Source organism: Marmota monax, unplaced genomic scaffold (genome assembly GCF_021218885.2).
Source record: "Marmota monax isolate L192 unplaced genomic scaffold, Marmota_monax_Labrador192_F-V1.1 WCK01_AAM20220418_F8-fsc00024, whole genome shotgun sequence".
Lineage (NCBI taxonomy): Eukaryota > Metazoa > Chordata > Mammalia > Rodentia > Sciuridae > Marmota > Marmota monax.
The window spans coordinates 28,467,234-28,485,256 of record NW_026695224.1 but is presented as its reverse complement, the minus strand read 5'-3'; the positions used below and the strand labels follow the sequence as shown (position 1 = coordinate 28,485,256).

At 47.9% G+C, this 18,023-nt stretch overlaps 1 protein-coding gene across 2 annotated transcripts in view; it reads right to left on the bottom strand.

Annotated features, from left to right (window-relative positions):
* Wwox (WW domain containing oxidoreductase) overlaps positions 1-18,023 on the bottom strand; it is a 563,473-nt gene that overhangs the window by 181,213 nt on the left and 364,237 nt on the right. The window contains exon 9 of one of the 2 annotated variants that reach the window (XM_046435187.2): positions 10,047-17,391. The exons of the other annotated variant lie outside the window; for it this stretch is intronic. Coding sequence (XP_046291143.2) covers positions 17,278-17,391 — 114 coding nt within the window. The 3' untranslated portion in view covers positions 10,047-17,277. Of the gene's footprint in view, positions 1-10,046; positions 17,392-18,023 lie in introns of those variants that run through there. 2 annotated transcript variants of the gene reach the window in all.

The following is an 18,023-nucleotide window of genomic DNA, read 5'->3' as shown; positions in this document are numbered from 1 at the left end:
GTGATTCTCGTGTCCCCCTAAAGATGTTACAGGCCTCTCATCTCACACTGACAGCAAGGCCTAGAGTTGGCGCAGGAAGCAAACCTCAGTGTTGTCAGCATCACCTTTGAGGTGTTAGCACCTCCTCTGGAGCCCGCTGGACCCTCCCTCAGGAGGACAAGGGCCAGTCACTGCCCCAGCTCTTGCTTGCCCCCTTCTGCTCCCGGCAAAGCTGCTGTCTGCATTTAGGTTATGACAAAACACACATCTTCAAAGTCTTTACAAGATGCTCCCACTAAGAGACTTACCAAGGACAAGGCTGTAAGAACTAGAGTCCCCTCTCTCAAGGCCTTTCTTCCAGAGGGCTGCTCAGGGAGGGGAAGGAAGAAACGGCCAGCAAGGTGTGCCTTCCCTCCCCTCAGCTACTACTAAATGTGCTACTGGCACTGAGAGGAGGACTGGAGACAAGACTGTTCTCTTCCTCTTCCAGAAACCCAGAGTCCCCGCACACAGCAGGCTCCTGTACATCAGGAGGAGGGCCTCGCATCACTGACCTGCACAGGTCACTGGGCCACTGGGCAATCAGGGAAGAATTAGGATTCATGAATGGGAGCTGCTGGGAGCCCACAACGTGATGAGGACCTCCCTGTCCAACCACGCAGAGCCACCAGCGGGCCAAGAAGTGGGTCACCAGCTACTTACTACAAATGACAAAGCAGAGAGGCTTGTATCTGGGAGAGGTTGGGCCCCTTGACGTCCTACAGACTGATGACAGTTTGGGGAAGTTGTCACTGATCCAGAAAGAATTAGAGACATGGGGACGGCATCGTTTTTCACAAAGCTGAGTGTATCCAAGTATCTTTACACACCCGAGGATGATTCAGACAAGCCAGGTGCTATCAGCTCCCAGGTACAACAGGATCTTTGGAAAAATCCTGACACGTGAGAAAACACGAAGGCTTCCTGTAGATAAGGAGTGTGCTCTGATGGCGCGTGTTATCTATGTTAATATAATTAACATTTTTTTAAATCTATGACCAACAGTATCCTCCGTAACCCAACGGTGATTACTATCAAAAGTATAGATCTCACTTTATTTTTAACTCCACCTGGTGCACTTTGGCCATGTATTGACCACTTAGGAACATTCTTCTGGCCATAAACCCAATCAATAAGGCGCTCGTGCAGAAAGTAACTGCACATTTTCTGCTCATATAAGCCCAGAGATGATGAGAGCCGATTACAGAGAAGCCAAAGATGTTCGTGCCCGCCACGTCCCTCCTCAGAGGACTAACCTGAAAATGATCTTTGCCTTGCCTACAAATGAAATATTTAAAACAATGTTTTGATGCCCCCAAGTTATACCTGACATATTTGTCGATTTTCAGACGCTGGGAGTGATTAGATTTGGGGGTCAGGTACTTTAAGGTCATCTTGAGACCACACATTTTAATTTCAAATGGAGGATGACAAACCTGATAAGCAGAACTTTATAAAATAAAAGGATATGAAATCAACTTACACTACTAGTTGGTATGGGGAAAACTTCTGTATTAAGTCCTGTCACTTAAAAGGAAGGAACCTGGTGTGTTACGAGAGGGAATCTCTTAACCTTGATAAGTTAAGAGGCCTACACGGTGCAGTGGAGACGTAGCTTCAATCTACAGGGGGTGGGATTTCTAATAGGGACAGGAGGAGAAGAGTAAGGGATTCTGGTTTCATGTTTAAAGGAATTTACTGGTAAATAACATATTCCTAGAGGTAAGGAACATATTCTTATTTCTCAATAATCTAGAAAGATTCCAACCATAACATGGGTGATAAGGAGACCAGCAGGCAGGTGGGCACAATTCAAAGGGTTAAACCACAGAGACAATGTGGCGGCCCAGAAGTGCTTTTAAACTCAATTAAAATAAAACCAGTTCCTGTTAGCTTTTCCAATCCAGATTTAAGGCCCATGCTGTATTATCTATTCATATGAAAAAGGGTACAGCAATTGGATTTTGAATTATGCTAACCCATTTTCTCAGCTATAGAAAATGCTGGCTTCCAGCCCAATGAATACAATAGCCACATGCTCAGACCCTTAATTATCTAATAAATGTAGTGTCATTTTAGCAATTAGTTCAAATGACCATACGGAACTTTTTTTCTTCATAAGATCAGAATTGTAAATATTTTTAAAATACTTGTTAGGGACCTATCCCATGCTCTGAGGATATGATCTCTACAATTAACATCTGAAAATGACCGATAAAGCTTTTAATTTCAGCAAATGTTTTTTTTTTTTTTTTTTTTTAAACCACCAATCCAACTCAAATATGACCAAAGGCTGATTTTCATGTGATAAGTTCACAAATGCCCCTTAGACATCTACCTGGCTGGACTTCCAAGCAGGATTTCCCACCAGAGTGGGCAGGTGCCACCACAGGAAGTGACAAGGTGAGCCTGAGTGAGGGGGGAGGGGCAGAGAGGGGGTGAGGCCCACGCTCTGAGGGAGGATGCATTCCAGCAAATGCCGCCACAAATGACATTATAAAGTGAAGAATAATTTGAAAACTTCTCACACAAGACTGCTCTTTCTCCTCATTTTCTCACCACTGCACTCTCCATGGAGCTGAATTTTAACATGAAATCCTTCACGTCCTCTGCAAACCAGAGAGCGTCACAGTTGCTCCTATAATTTACTAATACCAGAGCTTTTGAATTAGAAAGCTAATGTTGTAGAAAAGTAGGCTTATGCTAAAGGAATCGTTTCTGTGCCATTTGTTCGGCCTTCCACTAGGCGACCTGTCTGTGAGAGGACCGCAGGCACCTGCCCCTTGTTGGGGAGGGGCTCACTCAGATGCAAGGGGTGTTCTTCATTTGGAATCACGGGGGCAGGCACGCAATCTACAAGGGCTTCTCGGCATTGACCAAAACCCTCTTGGGCAAAGAAAATGGCAAATATGGCCCAGGCTTTCCAAGCGTTTGCAGGCTGGTGTGGAAACCTGGACCCAGGAAGAGCAGGCAGCTGCCACGCCTCACCACCTTGCCCCAGTGAGAAGACACCCTCAAAGCCCGGGTGCTGTGACATTTAGGACTGAGGTCTCTGCTTTGGAGCAATTGCACGGAGATACTTCTCCTGGGTTTCAGGGGGTTTTCCAGCAACTTCGTTCCAAGTTCCAATCACGCCCCTCCTTACATCTACCCTGGAAGGCAGGTAGTATTTGTTTCTAAACCTGAAAAGGTGGAGATGCAAGGCTTCCTCGGCCTTTGCCACCATTTGTGGTAGAGAGAGATGGTCTCTACACGCCCATCACTGTCCAACCCACAAGGTGAAGTTCAGGACTTGCCTGGCCAGGTTCCTCGTCCTTCCTGGGATCCCACCTCCACGTTCCCACAGCACCATCGCCCTGTCTGTTGGTCCTTCCCCCTCCCACCCTCGTCCACTGCTGTTTCCTGCCCTGGGCTTATCTTTAAGTGAGACTAAGTTGCGCCTCTGAAGAGCCCCATCCCCATCCCTCCCAGGCTCCTCCAGCCTGGGCCTCTCCCTACCTCGCCTGGTGAACTATGTGCCATTCAACTTGGCTCAGGTGTCTGACTTGGGAGCAGGCTCAGCCTCCCTCTCCCACCTCTTATTCTATATTGTCCATACCCTAAACATCCCTGTCACACAGCTATCTACCTCCTTGACTCATCTGTGAGTTAAGAACAAAGCAATGGGCAAGTACGAAAGTACTCGCCTATAACCCCAGTGACTCACAGGGAGTCCAGGTTTGAGGCCAGCCTCAGAAACTTGACCAGACCCTGTCTCAAAATAAAAAAAATTAAAAGGACTGGTTATGGAGCTCAGTGGTAGAACACCCCTGGGTTCATCCCCATTACCCACACCCCCCAAAAAAAACACCCATCAAAACCTGCCCTTCCATACCTCGTACTTGGTAAAGTAACACCACAAGGCAGCAACTTTGCAATCACTCCTGAATCATTAAATGTAACACCTCCAAAATACAAAAACCAGAAACAAGACCAAATATGGGAAACCAAATGTGACAGAGTGACTGACAATAAGGAAAAAAGAAAACAAAGTAAAAACCAACCAACTAACCTACAGATGCCAAGGAAACACAGAAACAATGTGGACGAGGTAGGATCTAACCTCATGATGATCCCTTCTTTTGTGCTGGGCGTTTCTGGAAAGGATAAAGCTCGTAATTAATCCTAACAACCAACAAAGCTCCAACAGCATGGCAAGGATATTCACTCAGGGTGTATTTATGTTGCCTCACCAGCAAACCTGCAGCAGGCTGCCCCCGTTCCAGGCGCCAGGAGCGCAGGGCTGAAAGCCACACAGAACACCATGTTCGAAGAGAGCTGGAGGCGCCGTTCGCTTTCAGTAACTTATGATGTCGATGCATCCTATTGATCGCCTCCCGAATGACCTATAGCTGCAAACGAATTTCTTTCACACAGCTCATGACAACTACCTCTCTGTGTCTATGCATCTTAGTAAAATTGAGGAGTGGGTGTATCTATAAGACATGTTACGCATAACAAGTTATTCTTACCTATTTATAACATATAAATATAAAATTTGAATATCAAGAGACTAACTGTAGAGATTGTTTTTAATTGTTGCTGGGCACAGTAGTGCACACCTGTCATCTGACAATTCAGGAGGCCCAGGTAAGAGGATCCCAAGTTCAAGGCCAGCCTCAGCAACTTAGCAAGGCCCTAAGCAACTCAGTGAGACCCTATCTCAAAATTAAAATATAAAAAGGACCAGGAATGTGTCTCCATGGTAAAGTGCTCTGGGGTTTAACCCATAGTACCAACCTCCCCCTCAAAATCCCACAATTTTTTAAAATGTTATTTTTAATTGTCAAAAAGGCAAAAAAGCATCATCAAGAACTTCATCAGTGCATATTATCTTACATTGAGATCAGACATCATCTAGGTACTTTCTGAAGCAAGTGGTCAAATGACGTTGCTCTAATTGCTATAAAACATCTACAAGAACAAAAGGATGTGGGTTTTTTCCCCCTTTGGAATTGGACCCACATGACAAATGTTCTTGTGAAAGTACTAATTAATAAGTCTTGGTTGTTTGGAAGAACTGTGGTCTTAAGGGGCTGTTTGATAAAAAAAAAAAACCATATTTGAATACATTCTGTCAAAGTCAAGTCACGAAACTGAATTACCAACCGCACAAAGCCTCAAAGAGCTCACCAGTGCATGTGTGAAACTGAGTCACATCAGTGAATTCCCTAGCAAGGAAGTCTCAACATGCTAGGTTCCCCAAGGCTGCTAGGGTGCTAGGGTCAAAGGGAGCACCAGCACTCACCATTTGGAAACCATCAAAACATCTTAATAAAGGTGCAAAGGATGGACATGGCTATAATTATGTTCTGTTAAATGGTTTAGTAACCAAAACTCAAAGAGATTAAGTAAATTGTCCAAGGTTACACAGCTGGGAGATAGAAGAGGCAGGGCCTTGACTGCTAGCTATTCACCTCCAACATGGAGAATCACACCCAGCGCTGCATAAACTTGCTTCTGGGTGAACTCAGGGTTGGGTGAAAAGCAAGCCAGTCAAATGAAGAACCAGGTGTCAGGCCTCCCTTTACTCAGGGCTGCAGGGATAGGACTTAGGGGACAAATGCTGGAGGTTTGATTCTGAAGGAGACTAAAATTTGAACAAGATTTAGGTACACGTTCACTCACACACACACACACACACACACACCACCTCTTCCTCAAATCCAAAAGACTAAAAAGTAAGCCATTCAGCAAACACTCTTCCTATCCTCTTGCCTCCTTGGAAGGTGCACAATTCCCCAGCGGAAGTCGAGTTTAGCCATGAACCACTTTTGGCCATTGAGAGTGTGGGGCATGCTCAGCCTGCATCTAGCCCTTAAAGGATGCAGGCACGGCCTGTCTGCATCATGGCAGGAATGTGTCCTTACTCCCCAGTGCTCCTTCGGTCTTAGCTAGCTCCAAACGAGGCAGGTGAAGCGAGGCCACCACAGGCGACCTGCCGACCGATGGCCGCTCTGTGGGTTCTCACAGCAGGGTGAACTGCAAGGAGCAACCGCCAAGCAGTAAAGACGTGCACAGATGGCTGTCTGTGGGGCAGGTAGGGGAGCTAACCTGGGGGTACCACCAGGACAGGATTAAGATGCCAAGTCAGCTACTGGGTTGTTTTTGTGGTGTTCCAGGGAACCCAGGGCCAGCCCGAGTCAGCACTTCTAGGTGGCCCCTGCTTGAATGGTGCAGGTATCACCACCTACATTTCAAGGGACGGAAATGGAAAAGTATCTGCCTCAGAAGATTCTAGAATGAGGGACACTAACACTCTTCCAAGCCCAGTGCCTCCAAAGGAGGAGAAAAATGTGAAATAAACAGACAGAAACCACATCACAGCTCAGTGTCCACCAGGCAATGTCTTCTGGGAGGTGAGCCTTGGTTCCCGGGTCTAAATTTTGACCAAATGAAGGGGATATTTGGCAAGTTTTGGAAAACCATGGAGGTTTCTCACTTTCTGCAACTCATCTGTTGCAGAAAAGTTGGTGAAACACAGAAGGCAGGCCATTTAAGAGATTCCTCAAGATTATGATAACTTCTTCCCTTTCAAATGCAGAGAATATTGAAGTTTCTTTAAAAAATTCATACAGGAGAATCATTCTATGCAACTCTAAGAAGGAAACTGTCAGACAACATTCCCAATTCAATATTATATTGTGCTTCAAGAAAAGATTTCCATATATTCTAGATTAAAAAAAGCCTCATAAATAAATGATAATCCAGTCCATGCTCTGAAAAATGAAAAAATAATTTTGTGTTTGCATTTTACTCCACAGAGTAAAATTTAATCTCTCTTTTAATACAGCATGTTTTATATAAAAGGTAAAAAGATGTAACCTTATGAAAATTGATTTTTTTACATGTTTGGAAATGCCCCCTCGCTGTATTTATCTAGGCATTTTCAATTTGTGAGCACAGAGAGGCACCGCGAGTTGAGAACCTCACCATATGGGACTGGAAGTGAAGGGAGTTGTTGTGATTTGATTTGATGAAATTTTTCTTGATGGTGTTAAAATAGTCCAGACCAGAGAGTGGCTTTACGGCTGTGCTATCCACTCTTTAGCTTATGCTTTCAGATCCGTGCCAGGGTCTTCAGCAGTACCAAGCACACAGTAGGTGCTTACTAAATATTTGGCCAAATGTGTGGCTTAAGAGAGGCAATGGAGACACAAACACTCCAGTTCCATGCAAAGCTGAAGCCACGGGTTTGTAGGATGGGGTAAAACCAGGCCATTTGGGGTTTGCCGTCGATGCAGAAATCCTCCTGTTTTCCGCAGCATCCGGGGAAATCCCAGCCTAGGAGGACTGGATGATGAAGATCAGCAACTTCCCCCGTGCAACTGACAATGTGGCCACGCGTCTACTGCAGCCCCTTGTCCTCTGAACAACTGTTTCCTAAGTGCCTCAGATGGACACCGCCAGGGAGCCTGGTCTTCAGTCCCCAAGAACTCTATTTGGGAAAACAGAAACAAGCCAGCCAGCTTTGATTTATGTTCTGCCCCTGGCCTCCAAAGTGGGATTAGCCTCCAGGAGACTCCTCATTCCAGCTGAGAAAGCCTGTGGGGCCACAGCTAACCCGGCAAAGTCTTCCACTTACATTTGAAGGCTTCAGATAGCAGCTTTAAAAAAAAAAAATGTACTTACAGGCTGAGGAGGGATGCACCCTTGCCTGGAATGCTCAAGGCCCTGGGTTCAAACTGCATCAGCAGCATCACCACCAACACACACGCATGCACGTGCACACACACACACACACACACGCGCGCGCACATACACACTTCATTGCCAAATCAAGATTGAATGTATCTTGGGCTTAGAACAGTGTTGATTTGACATATGGGTGTGTTGTGTAATGTGTAACAATCAAATTAATTGACACTTCCATCACCCCCTGTGCTGTATATTAGATCCCCAGGACTTGTTCATCAGATAACTGAACGTTCACATCCTTTGCTCAACACCTCCCCACCTTTGGCACCCCACAATCCCTGGCACCCACTATTCTACTCTTCGCTTCTGAGTTTGACTTTTTCAGATGCCACGTCTTGGTGTGATCACACAGTATCTCAGCCTCTCTCTGCATGACTTAGTTCTCTTAGCAGAGTCCTCCAAGTTCAGGGATGGAGGAAGAAATTGTGGTCCCCACACACAATGGCATATTATTCGGACATTAAGGAGTCCCGTCCAGTTTCTGAAGGCAGATCTTGTAGTCACAAGACTCGAGGATCTTGTGCTCCTTCTAGGGAGACAGTAGTTACAGAATTGCTTGAGATGGGATCTGGGTTTCAGAATCTTCAGGAGTGGTAACTGTCAGCAAAGGGAAGACACCCCCAGTTGTGCCACACAGACTCTAGGGTGGCCCCCACAGCCCTCACCTTGGGGTATTCACACCTTGTGTAATTCTCTCCCTTTGAATGTGGAAAGGTCTTCTGACTTGCTGTCATCCAACAGAAGGTGATAACTGTCACCTCCCTGAATACTACCTATGTCCGATCCCTGTGCCAGCAGACTTGCTGCAGGGACTGTCCTTGCTGGCTCTCCTTGACGGAGCTGCCACGCTGGGAAAGCCAACGTGATAAAGCATGGACGATGACTTACAGGAGCTGAGGGCTGCCTCCAGGCAGCAGCCAGAAGTCAGCAAGGAGCTGGGGCCCTCAGTAAAAGGGCTGCAAGCCAGTTGCCTCTGCTCATCATCTGAGTGATCTGGGAAGCAGATTTCTCCCTAGTCCAGTGACCAGATCAGAACCCAGCCTGCCCAATGTCTGACTACCACCTCGCGAGAAATAATGTGTGTCCACGAAGCTGTGAAGTGTGTGCTAATCTGGGTCACAAGAATGGTAATGGTACACAAGTAGAGAACTTGAAGAGTGCACAAGTAGAGATCAAGAATGAGCAGATGGCACAGGGGGGTGGGGGAGACAGGAAGCATGAAGAAAGCCATGGGTTTGAGGCTCATACTGTGTCCTCACCACCCATCTGAGGTGCCCACAGAACTACACATTAAAAACTATACTGAAGCCAGGCACAGTGGTGCTTGCCTGTAATTCCAGCAACTTTCAAGGCTGAGGCAAGAGGATCACAAGTCGGAAGCCAGCTTCAGCAATGCAGCCAGACCCTGTCTCAAAAAAGTAAAATAAAAGGGACTGGGGAGGTGGTTCAGGGGTAGAGCTCCCTTTAGTTCAACCCATAACACTGCAAAACCAGAAAAAAAATGTACAGAAAGGATGAACTATTGAGTGGGACAAAAGGTAGAACGGGACAAGGAATGAGGAGCCAGCAGGGTAGCCTCAACCTGGCGTCCACAGGGAGCTGCGGACGCTCCTGAGCAGGAGGCAGAAGGCAATGACTGTGTCTAGGAAGACGCACCCGACGGGCGGGGCGGACAGGCATGTGGAAGAATGTGAAGCTCAGGGCAATACCACCCGTGCCCTGTGTTTCATCAAGCGAGAGCTCACAGTGGGTTTTGGGTAAGGAGAAAAGACCAAAATGTCAAAGCATCCAATACCTAATTCAGCTTCAAGGTGCTAGAACATTTCCAAAACTTTTAATCTTGGAAACCAATTCTTAAAGGTAATCAGATGTGCCACATATAGCAAGAGTTCACATATGTAATGTATACACATGTAAAATAATAATGAATACACCTATGGACCCCTCGCTCAGTTTGAGGAGCACCTCCCGTGTGTCCCCCACCATTCTCCTGGGCTCCCAGCACGTGGGAAGCTCTAGCTCATGGTCCTGTGACACATTACTCACTCTTCTTTTTAATTTTATCATCTACCCTTGGGTCCTCAAATGGTATGTTCAGCTCTGCTTACGTTGTGAGGTTCCTGTAGATTGCCTGTCTATGTTCCTCTGTGTGACCACCATTTGAATCCTGTGTTATGACTGGGAGGTTCCTTCATGCTGACACATGTCTGCGGTCCCTCCATTTGCATGGCTCTCTAGAATTCCATCATATGAATACCCACCATTGGAACCCCCACCACCTGACCACCCCCCACCTGACCCCCCACAGGACTGGGATGGGCTTTAGGGAGTTCTCTGCACCTTGTTATCACAAAGACTGCCCCAGAACATCCTAGAACTTTTCCTAACCTCCATAGTTTCTTGAATGCACGTTGCAGAAATGAAACTGTAGCAGTCATTAAGCACTAGTTTAGCTGGAACCCCGAAGCCTTCTCCAGAATGGCTGCACCTGCTCACACACCCAAGGGAGATGTAAGATGCCCCACTTCTCCACATCCTTGCCCAAGCTTGCTACTGCCTGGCTATCTAATGCCTCCTGTCTAGAGAGTAGGAAGTCGTTTCTCATTGTGGTTGCCATGGCAGTGCCTTCTGCTGGGGAATTTGGGCTTGTTTTCAATCCTGTGATATTCTCTGTAGGACCCCCGGAACCCTAAGGCAGGCATCTGCCCTATCTGCATTGCAAGTTGGTGAAAGAAAACAGGTGCCAATGAGAAGTTACTGGTGAAGTTAACCCAGAATGCAGTAAAGAATATGTATTAAGACATAATCTATAGTGTGTGTACATATATGCAGATATGTGTATGTAATATACATGTATATATATGTGTATATATACATACAGAAGAGATCTCACAAAGTCATTTATGATTAATGTTGGCTCTCACATCCACAGGTGTCATGCATGACCTTGAGCAAGTCCTTTACCTTCCTAACCCACAACTGGCATACAAAATATCAAATAATCCACACACAAACACTGACATGAAGAAAAGTTTATCCGCATTGCTAACGATTAGAATGTACATTTATCTTAAACTCTGAATATATGCAGCTCTCTTCACAGACACAAAGAAAGGATCAATATTTCCCCGCACACGCAGACCTCAATTCTAAATTTAAAAATCACAGGGCACAGGAACAGGCCCTCTGGTCAACACAATCTCTCCACAAGAATGACCCTCGCCTGGGCAGGGTGTCTCTGTGCCTTCTGGTCCTCCTGCCTGACACTCCCCACTGGGCTCCTGGCCTCACTCTGCTCACCTCCAAAGCCTCACGGTCGCAGCCCCTCCTGTCTCCTGCAGCAACTTGCCAACCAGCAACCTTGCTTCTGAAAATGCATTGCCACGGGATATATTTGATGGAGTCACTGGCTTGTGCCTGGACCTGCCTGGCTCCCCTGCTGGGAGGTAAACTCTGGGGAGGAGACGCCCAGCAGGTCTAGTTTACCTGGAACACCAAAGCCTGTGCTGCTGCTGCTGCTGCACCTGGCTTCTTGCAGGAGCGTGGTGAATAAAAAAGCCTTGTCTTAGTTCATCTGCCACTGGTTTCCAAAGGGCTTGGCGATGGAACCAGGATTTTTATGTGCAAGCTGATACATGAATAAGAACCGGTCACAGACCCCTGAAGCCCTAGTCTCACTAGTATCCCCTGGGGTTGGCCTGCACCGATTGATTTCTAAAGAGGCAAAGAGGAGCACGAGTCTTTCCTGGATTATCATCTGTTCCTTCTTTATCCTGAGCATTCAATAAAGAGATTATATGAACATAAATCAACAAAACACTGTGTTTTCTTTATCGTTATATCCACTTGATGGTTTTAGAGTTTTAATCATGCCAATAACCATTCGCTGCAAGCTCTTAAGGATGGAAACCATTTCTTATCGCATTTGAAATTCAAAGAGGAAGCTCCGAGCACCATGTGACAAGAGGTAGCCATGGATATTTATGATCAAGGAAGATGACCAGCTAGAAGTGGGGGCTCGTCAATGAGGTCACAGTGTGCTACGAATATGGTTTATTACAGCTTCCAAAGAGATGCCCTCTCTTTGGTCAATAAGTAAAGGATAAAAGGTTCAAGATAAGGAAGAAGCACTTTATAAATGAAAACGTTCACTAATGAAATTAGTATCGTTACTGCAGGAAGTGCTAATTTTCCTGCTCACTGAGAGTTTAATAAAAATGTTATGTCTACTCTATAACTGTGATTAATCAGTGTGGGATTGAGGAGTGCAGCGCTTCCTTTTCAACAAGGCAATTTTCAAAATTTGAAAAGGTGTAAATTTCATGCAAATTGCTTCCTAATCATATATGTACAAAGCGGAGCTGAGGAACTTGCAGTTAGGAATCGTTAACGTTCAACATTTTTTCTTCATTTTATTCCCTGAAAGGTAACCATACGTGAGGATACAAGACCCTCAGAGGCAAGTGTCAAAAAAGGGTAAAACTGTAAACACACTCAAATGTAGGTGGGCCATTTCAACAATCATGTGAAAAAGGATGTTTTGTCTGGAAAACAACGCTTCAGCCCAGTGCAAACACAAGCTCGATTCAACCACAACACTGGGAGAGTAAGAAGCCCTTCTTCATGTCCCTCTCTTCTCCATGGGAAACTACATCTGCACTAAAGAAAGTGACATTTCTTCTTCTTCTTTTTTTTTTTTGGTACCAGAGATTGAAGTCAGGGGCACTTGACCACTGAGCCACATCCCCAGCCCTGTTTTGTATTTTATTTAGAGACAGGATCTGAGTTGCTTAGTGCTTTGCTTTTGCTGAAGTTGGCTTTGAACTCACCATCCTCCTGCCTCAGCTTCCCCAGCCCCTGGGGTTACAGGTGAGAGCCACCGTGCCTGGCCATTTCTTCTCTTTATTTTTAAAGGGTCCCCAGATCTCCTGAAATTCCAAGCCATAGTTTGCAAATCTGAGCAATCCTTGGACAGAGTGGCCTGTCCCGTGACTCCTGCCTCATGGCGATGTCCTCACCATCCCACCAGCCTCAGAGGGTAACAGCCAATGCCAGTCTCACTGAACCTGGTGAATGCCACACACACTGAGGAAATCTGAGGATGTCATTCGTCTGTTTATGTGGCTAATGGGAGTGTGGATAATGAGGCCTTGAGTGTGCAGACGACAGCACTGGGATCATCAGCCATCAACATCAGGACCGATGGCCCTGAAGTTACACCACCCAGCAGAGAACAACCAGGGAACACACTTTGCAGGCACCAGCGTTCACACAGTGGCATCTAACCAACAGCAGGCTGCCGAGGGCCCTTAAGAAGTTGGAAGCCTTTTTTTTTTTTGTATTTTAATACAAAAATTGGAAAGCAGTAAGTTGGCCCCTTCTGAATGGCCAGCATGGCCATGGTTCCTTGCTGTGGATGGCCTTCCTCCTTGCAGGCGCTGAGAGGGACCACGTAGTGACAAGCAGGAGCCACCTGCCCCCATCCTCAGCCCCACCCTGTCCATTTTCTAAACTCACAGTCCTCATCAAGGCCATCAGCACGCACAGCCCCTGTTCTTCAGAAGGGGGCCCGAGGATGATTTTTGGTGAAAGTGGCATACTTTGGAGCCATCTGGCCATGTGCCTTAATGTGCTCTTCTGAATTCCGCCCAGCTTTTTGGGATGGCGTGGTTCTGCCCACACGTCTCTCCAGGCACTGTGAGTAAATAAGACAAAGACTCCTGCCGCCTTCAATCACCGAGTAGTGAGCAGAGGCTCTGGGTTTAACGTGGCAACACATTTTCCATTATACGCTAAGATTAATAAACCTCGCAGCGCCCGGGCGAGCCATGGAGAGCAAGGGCAGTGGGGTGCTCGTTTCTGTCCCATTAGACACGGGCCGAGCTGCAGACTCGCCACACTCTGTCACTCCAGCCTGGTAATGGGCCTCGTAGAGACCACACCGCTAGGGCCTCCACCAGCACAGCTGCAGGAGGAAAACCTTCCTTTTCCCTAAAACACAAAGGCAGAGGTCCAGGTGGGTGTCCCCTTGGCCAGTTCTCCTTTTGCCCTCATTATGCAGCCAAGGGCACAAATATATACCAGCCTGGGAGGGCAGAAGGCAGGTGTGAGCCCAGGGACCTTCCAGAACAAAACAAGCCCTGCTCCTAGGGAGTGGAACAGGAAAGGCTCTGCTGGCCTGGTGGGCCTTGCGATCATCACTGGACCAATCTGAGCCTCCGTTTCTTCATCTGACCCTGGGGGTGAGGAGAGTACCTGCCTCCTGGGGGTAGTGTGGGAGCAAACAAGGAAGGCACAGCTCCAGCCCAGAGCCTAACACATGGGAAGCACACAGTCGATGTGGGTTTCTGCCATGACAACTCTGGTGGTTGCTACCATTTTAATTACCACTCTGATTGTTATCAATAGGGCTGCTCCCACCACTACCAGTCACAGGGATGTAACCCTTTGATCTCCAATTCCCTCAACTGTAAACTGATGACAGCCATGCCCTCCTCTGATTGATGAATAAGATAATGCACAGAAAGCAATCAGAGAGCTCCAGGTCCTCCATCGTGCTCAATTAACTGCATATCTCCACCTACCTGGCAGGAATTCAGGGAGGAGGAAGCACCTGCTTTGATGTCACTAAGATTCCTCAATCTGTTGACTAGGAAGCTCCTTCCTGCTGGGGACAAGAGGCCATGGGCCCCCTGCTGCCTGGGAGCACTCCACTGGCCAGGGATCTGGCACAGCTGGCTTTTTCTGTCCTCAGAACCATCCTTACAATGAGGATGCTTTGTGCCTGTCTCACAGAAGAGGCTATGGGAGATGAGAGGGGTAAGGCAACAACCCCAAGATGGCACAGCTTGTTTGGGGCCCAAACAAGGAAGCCCAGGGCTCTCCCCTGCTTTGCCCAGTACACTGGCTGTTTCTGAATCTCTAAATAGACCACTATTACACAAGAATGTGCCCCACTCCAATTCATATGCTGGAGCCCTGACCCCCCACACACACACACACGTGCTGCTGTTTGCAAGTTGGACCTTTGAGAGTGACGAGGTTTGGATGAGATCATGAGGGACAGAGTCCTAAGATGGGGTCAGTATCCTCTTAAAATGAGAAAGAGACCAGAGCCTCTCGCTTTCTGCCACAGGAGGATGCAAGGAGGCAGCCATCTAGAGCAGAAAGAGGACCCTCAGCAGACAGGGAGTGTGCCCCAGTGTGCCCCTGGGTCCTGAGACGGGCAGACAGAGCATAGACCAGGGCGTGGGGTTTTGCGAAGCAGCCGAGGCAGACAGGACAAGAGCCCAGGTGTAACTATCTGCCCAGGGAACGCTGGGTGGGGAAGGTGACGGTCTTGCCCAGAGCAGTCCTGAAGGGTGGGCCCAGGACAGACCCAGGGGTCACCAAGCGACCCTCCAGACAGAGCTGGTGCTTTCTACTCCCCCAACAGCCTGTGGGTGTTATTCCTCCAGCTCTCTGGATGGGGGAACCTGAAGCCTAGAGTGACTGATGTGGGGCACAGAACCAGGCGTGTCTACAGTCCTGTCCCAGCAGCCGAGGTCCTGAGCCCTGGCCTGGCGGCGGGTACTCTGCAGATGCGGTTATGTTCAGCATCATTCAGATGAGCCCAGTGGAATCACCCGGTCCTTCCCCAGGAGAGGAGGAAGGTCAGATTAGAAGGTGGTGGGACAGCACAGAAGTGTCAGTAAAGGACACATGGTGACATATTGCTGTCCCCAAGGAGGGGGCAGGGGGCCACCAGCCCAGCTGAAGCCAGATTTAAAGTTAGGTAGTCAGTGTAGTTAGGTAAATCGGGTCTAATATGGAGTAAAATCTAAAATGAAGGCCATGCTGACAATGATTCTAGAAACGCAGGACAACTCATGGAATGTTAAAGAAATCCCAGAAAGGCCCTAGGCCAAAGTCCACCCCAAAGAAATGTTAATGGAACCCAGGAAACATCCCCCAACAGATTTGGAGATAGCCCATCCCAGAGAAGTGATAAGCCCATCCCAAAAAGTGATAATTAAGTCCTTCCTCTTTTGGCCCACCTGTGTCCTAACCCTTCCCCCTTACATTCCATCACCAAAACTATAAAAAGGGGAGACAACCGCACTTCCACGGATTCCACCTCTTGGGTCCCCTTCTTCCTCCAGGAGAAGTCTTTTCTGCTGTCCTTTAATAAACTTCTAATTTCCACTCTGACCTTGCCTCGGTGTGCTCTCTGGTGTTATTCTTCAACATTGGGGAAGCACCAGTCAACAGCAGTAACACAGCCAGCAGGTGGCCTCTAGAAGCCAAGAAGAGCCAGGAAACCTTCAGATGAAACCTTCCTCCTGACACTAAGCCCCAGGGGGACCCCGTTTGTACTTGTGATCACCACAGCATAATGGACGTGTGCTGTTTTAAGCCATAGGCGTTGGGTCATTTGTCATAGCAGCAAGAGGAAAAGGATGCAGCGATGAAGCCGGAATTCCAACCTAGAACCACTGACTCTGTCTGAGATCTGCCTGCTCCACCTGCTGCCTCTGAGGAGTGAACAAAAGGAAGCCAGTCCAGGATGGGGAGGGCAGGGGGCAACCCAGGAAGTTGCCCGCACCCCTCTCCCTCCCCAGAGCCGGAGGATTCAAGGTGTATCTGGCTTTAGTTCTGACACTCCCCCTGCCTTGTTAAGAAGGAGGGGGCGCTGCAGCTGGCACTCACAAACACCTGCTGAACTTGACTGAGGAAGACAGGAAGGAAAGAATGAGAGGAAAGGGGATCAAAAGAAAGAGACGAAGAAGTAAAACAAAAACCAAAATGTGAAATTAGCTCCCAGAGAGGCACTGTGACCTTCCTGGAGAAGGATGCTAAACACTTGCTTCGGAGCTCCCATGTGGCCCGAAGGACCAGAGGAAAGACTCCCAGACAGGAGGTTCAGATTTCAAAGAAAGCCACTGGCTTAGGGAGAAATGCATCTTTTCTTGACAAGGGGCCTTAAGGAAGGTCTCCTCTGGGCCATGGCCTTTACCACCCTCTGGTGGCCCTTCGACCCGCCTCCTGACCCTCCTTGGCCAGGTCAAGATATTTAAGATCCTCTACTTCCTCCCTGGAAAGTTGCTCCTTCCCTTGCAAGAGCATCAGCAGGGGCCACCCCAAATCCCGGACTTCTTGACCTCTCCCACAAGCCAGGTCTGCAGCCTTGACAAAGGGGGAGAAAAACAAAAAACAGCTCACACACACCTTCTCAACACCTGGCTGACAGCCTCATCCATGGGTAGTGCCCAGGTGAATTTTGTGTGTGACAAATTATCCCCCAAATCAGGGGTAAGAACACGAGCTGCTTATTTTTAGCCCAAGACTGTGTGGGTCAGCAATCTAAGCTGGGCTCAGCTAGGCAGGTGCCTGCTGTCCGCTCTGCTCCCAGGGCCTGGCTGGCTCGTGGCTGGGCAGTGTGGCCACATGGCTCCCCTCACCCAGAAGGCCAGAGCAGGCGCCTTCACTCCCAGCACGACACACAGGCCAGGGCCAACACCGAGGCGCTCTGCAAGCCTCTGCTCACCTCAGGTTTACAGCTGCCCGAGTGGTCAAAGCCAGGCTCGCAGGCATGTGGACTTTCAGGGGCTTGTCTCTGGAGAGGAAGATCTGCCACTTCATGATGCAAGGGTGCTGCTGTAGGGGGAGAGGCAAGACTTGGTGACTCTGCTGACATCTACCACAGATATTAACACTGGGCACCTGAGGACTTAAAATCTGTTAACCAGATATTTGTGATAGTTTTTCACACCAAGGGATATTAATGAATCAGATCACTAATCAATTCTCTTGCATAATTTACTATAGTCTCTTCAACTCAAAGGTAGGTGGATACGTTAGGGAACAGACAGCTGTGAATGGTGGGATAATGAGGCTAAGAGAATAATCCTATAAACTGGCCCACTATGCTGACCCCTACCTGCTTTCTTTCCCAAGAAGCAGTTTACCTGCAGCCCTGCCTGGTCTCAGTAGACAGAACACGCCACATTCCTTAGCAAACTACCTGTTCACTGCAGGAGAAATGCAGGCCCCAGATAATGTCCATGGGAGGAACCCAGAAGATTTTTTGTGAGCAGATCCTGAAACTCTGGGAGATAAGGATAGTTCCTTCTAACCTTCTAACCCTAAAACCTGTAAGAATGTATGGCTTAGAATCCAATTAGAACCAGTCAGCATGGGCCAAGGTGACCTAGCTGTCGTGACAGTGAGGACTTGAAAGTCTGACGTCCCCCTTTCTATCAGTCATAAGTCAAGAGGTGGACCTGAGT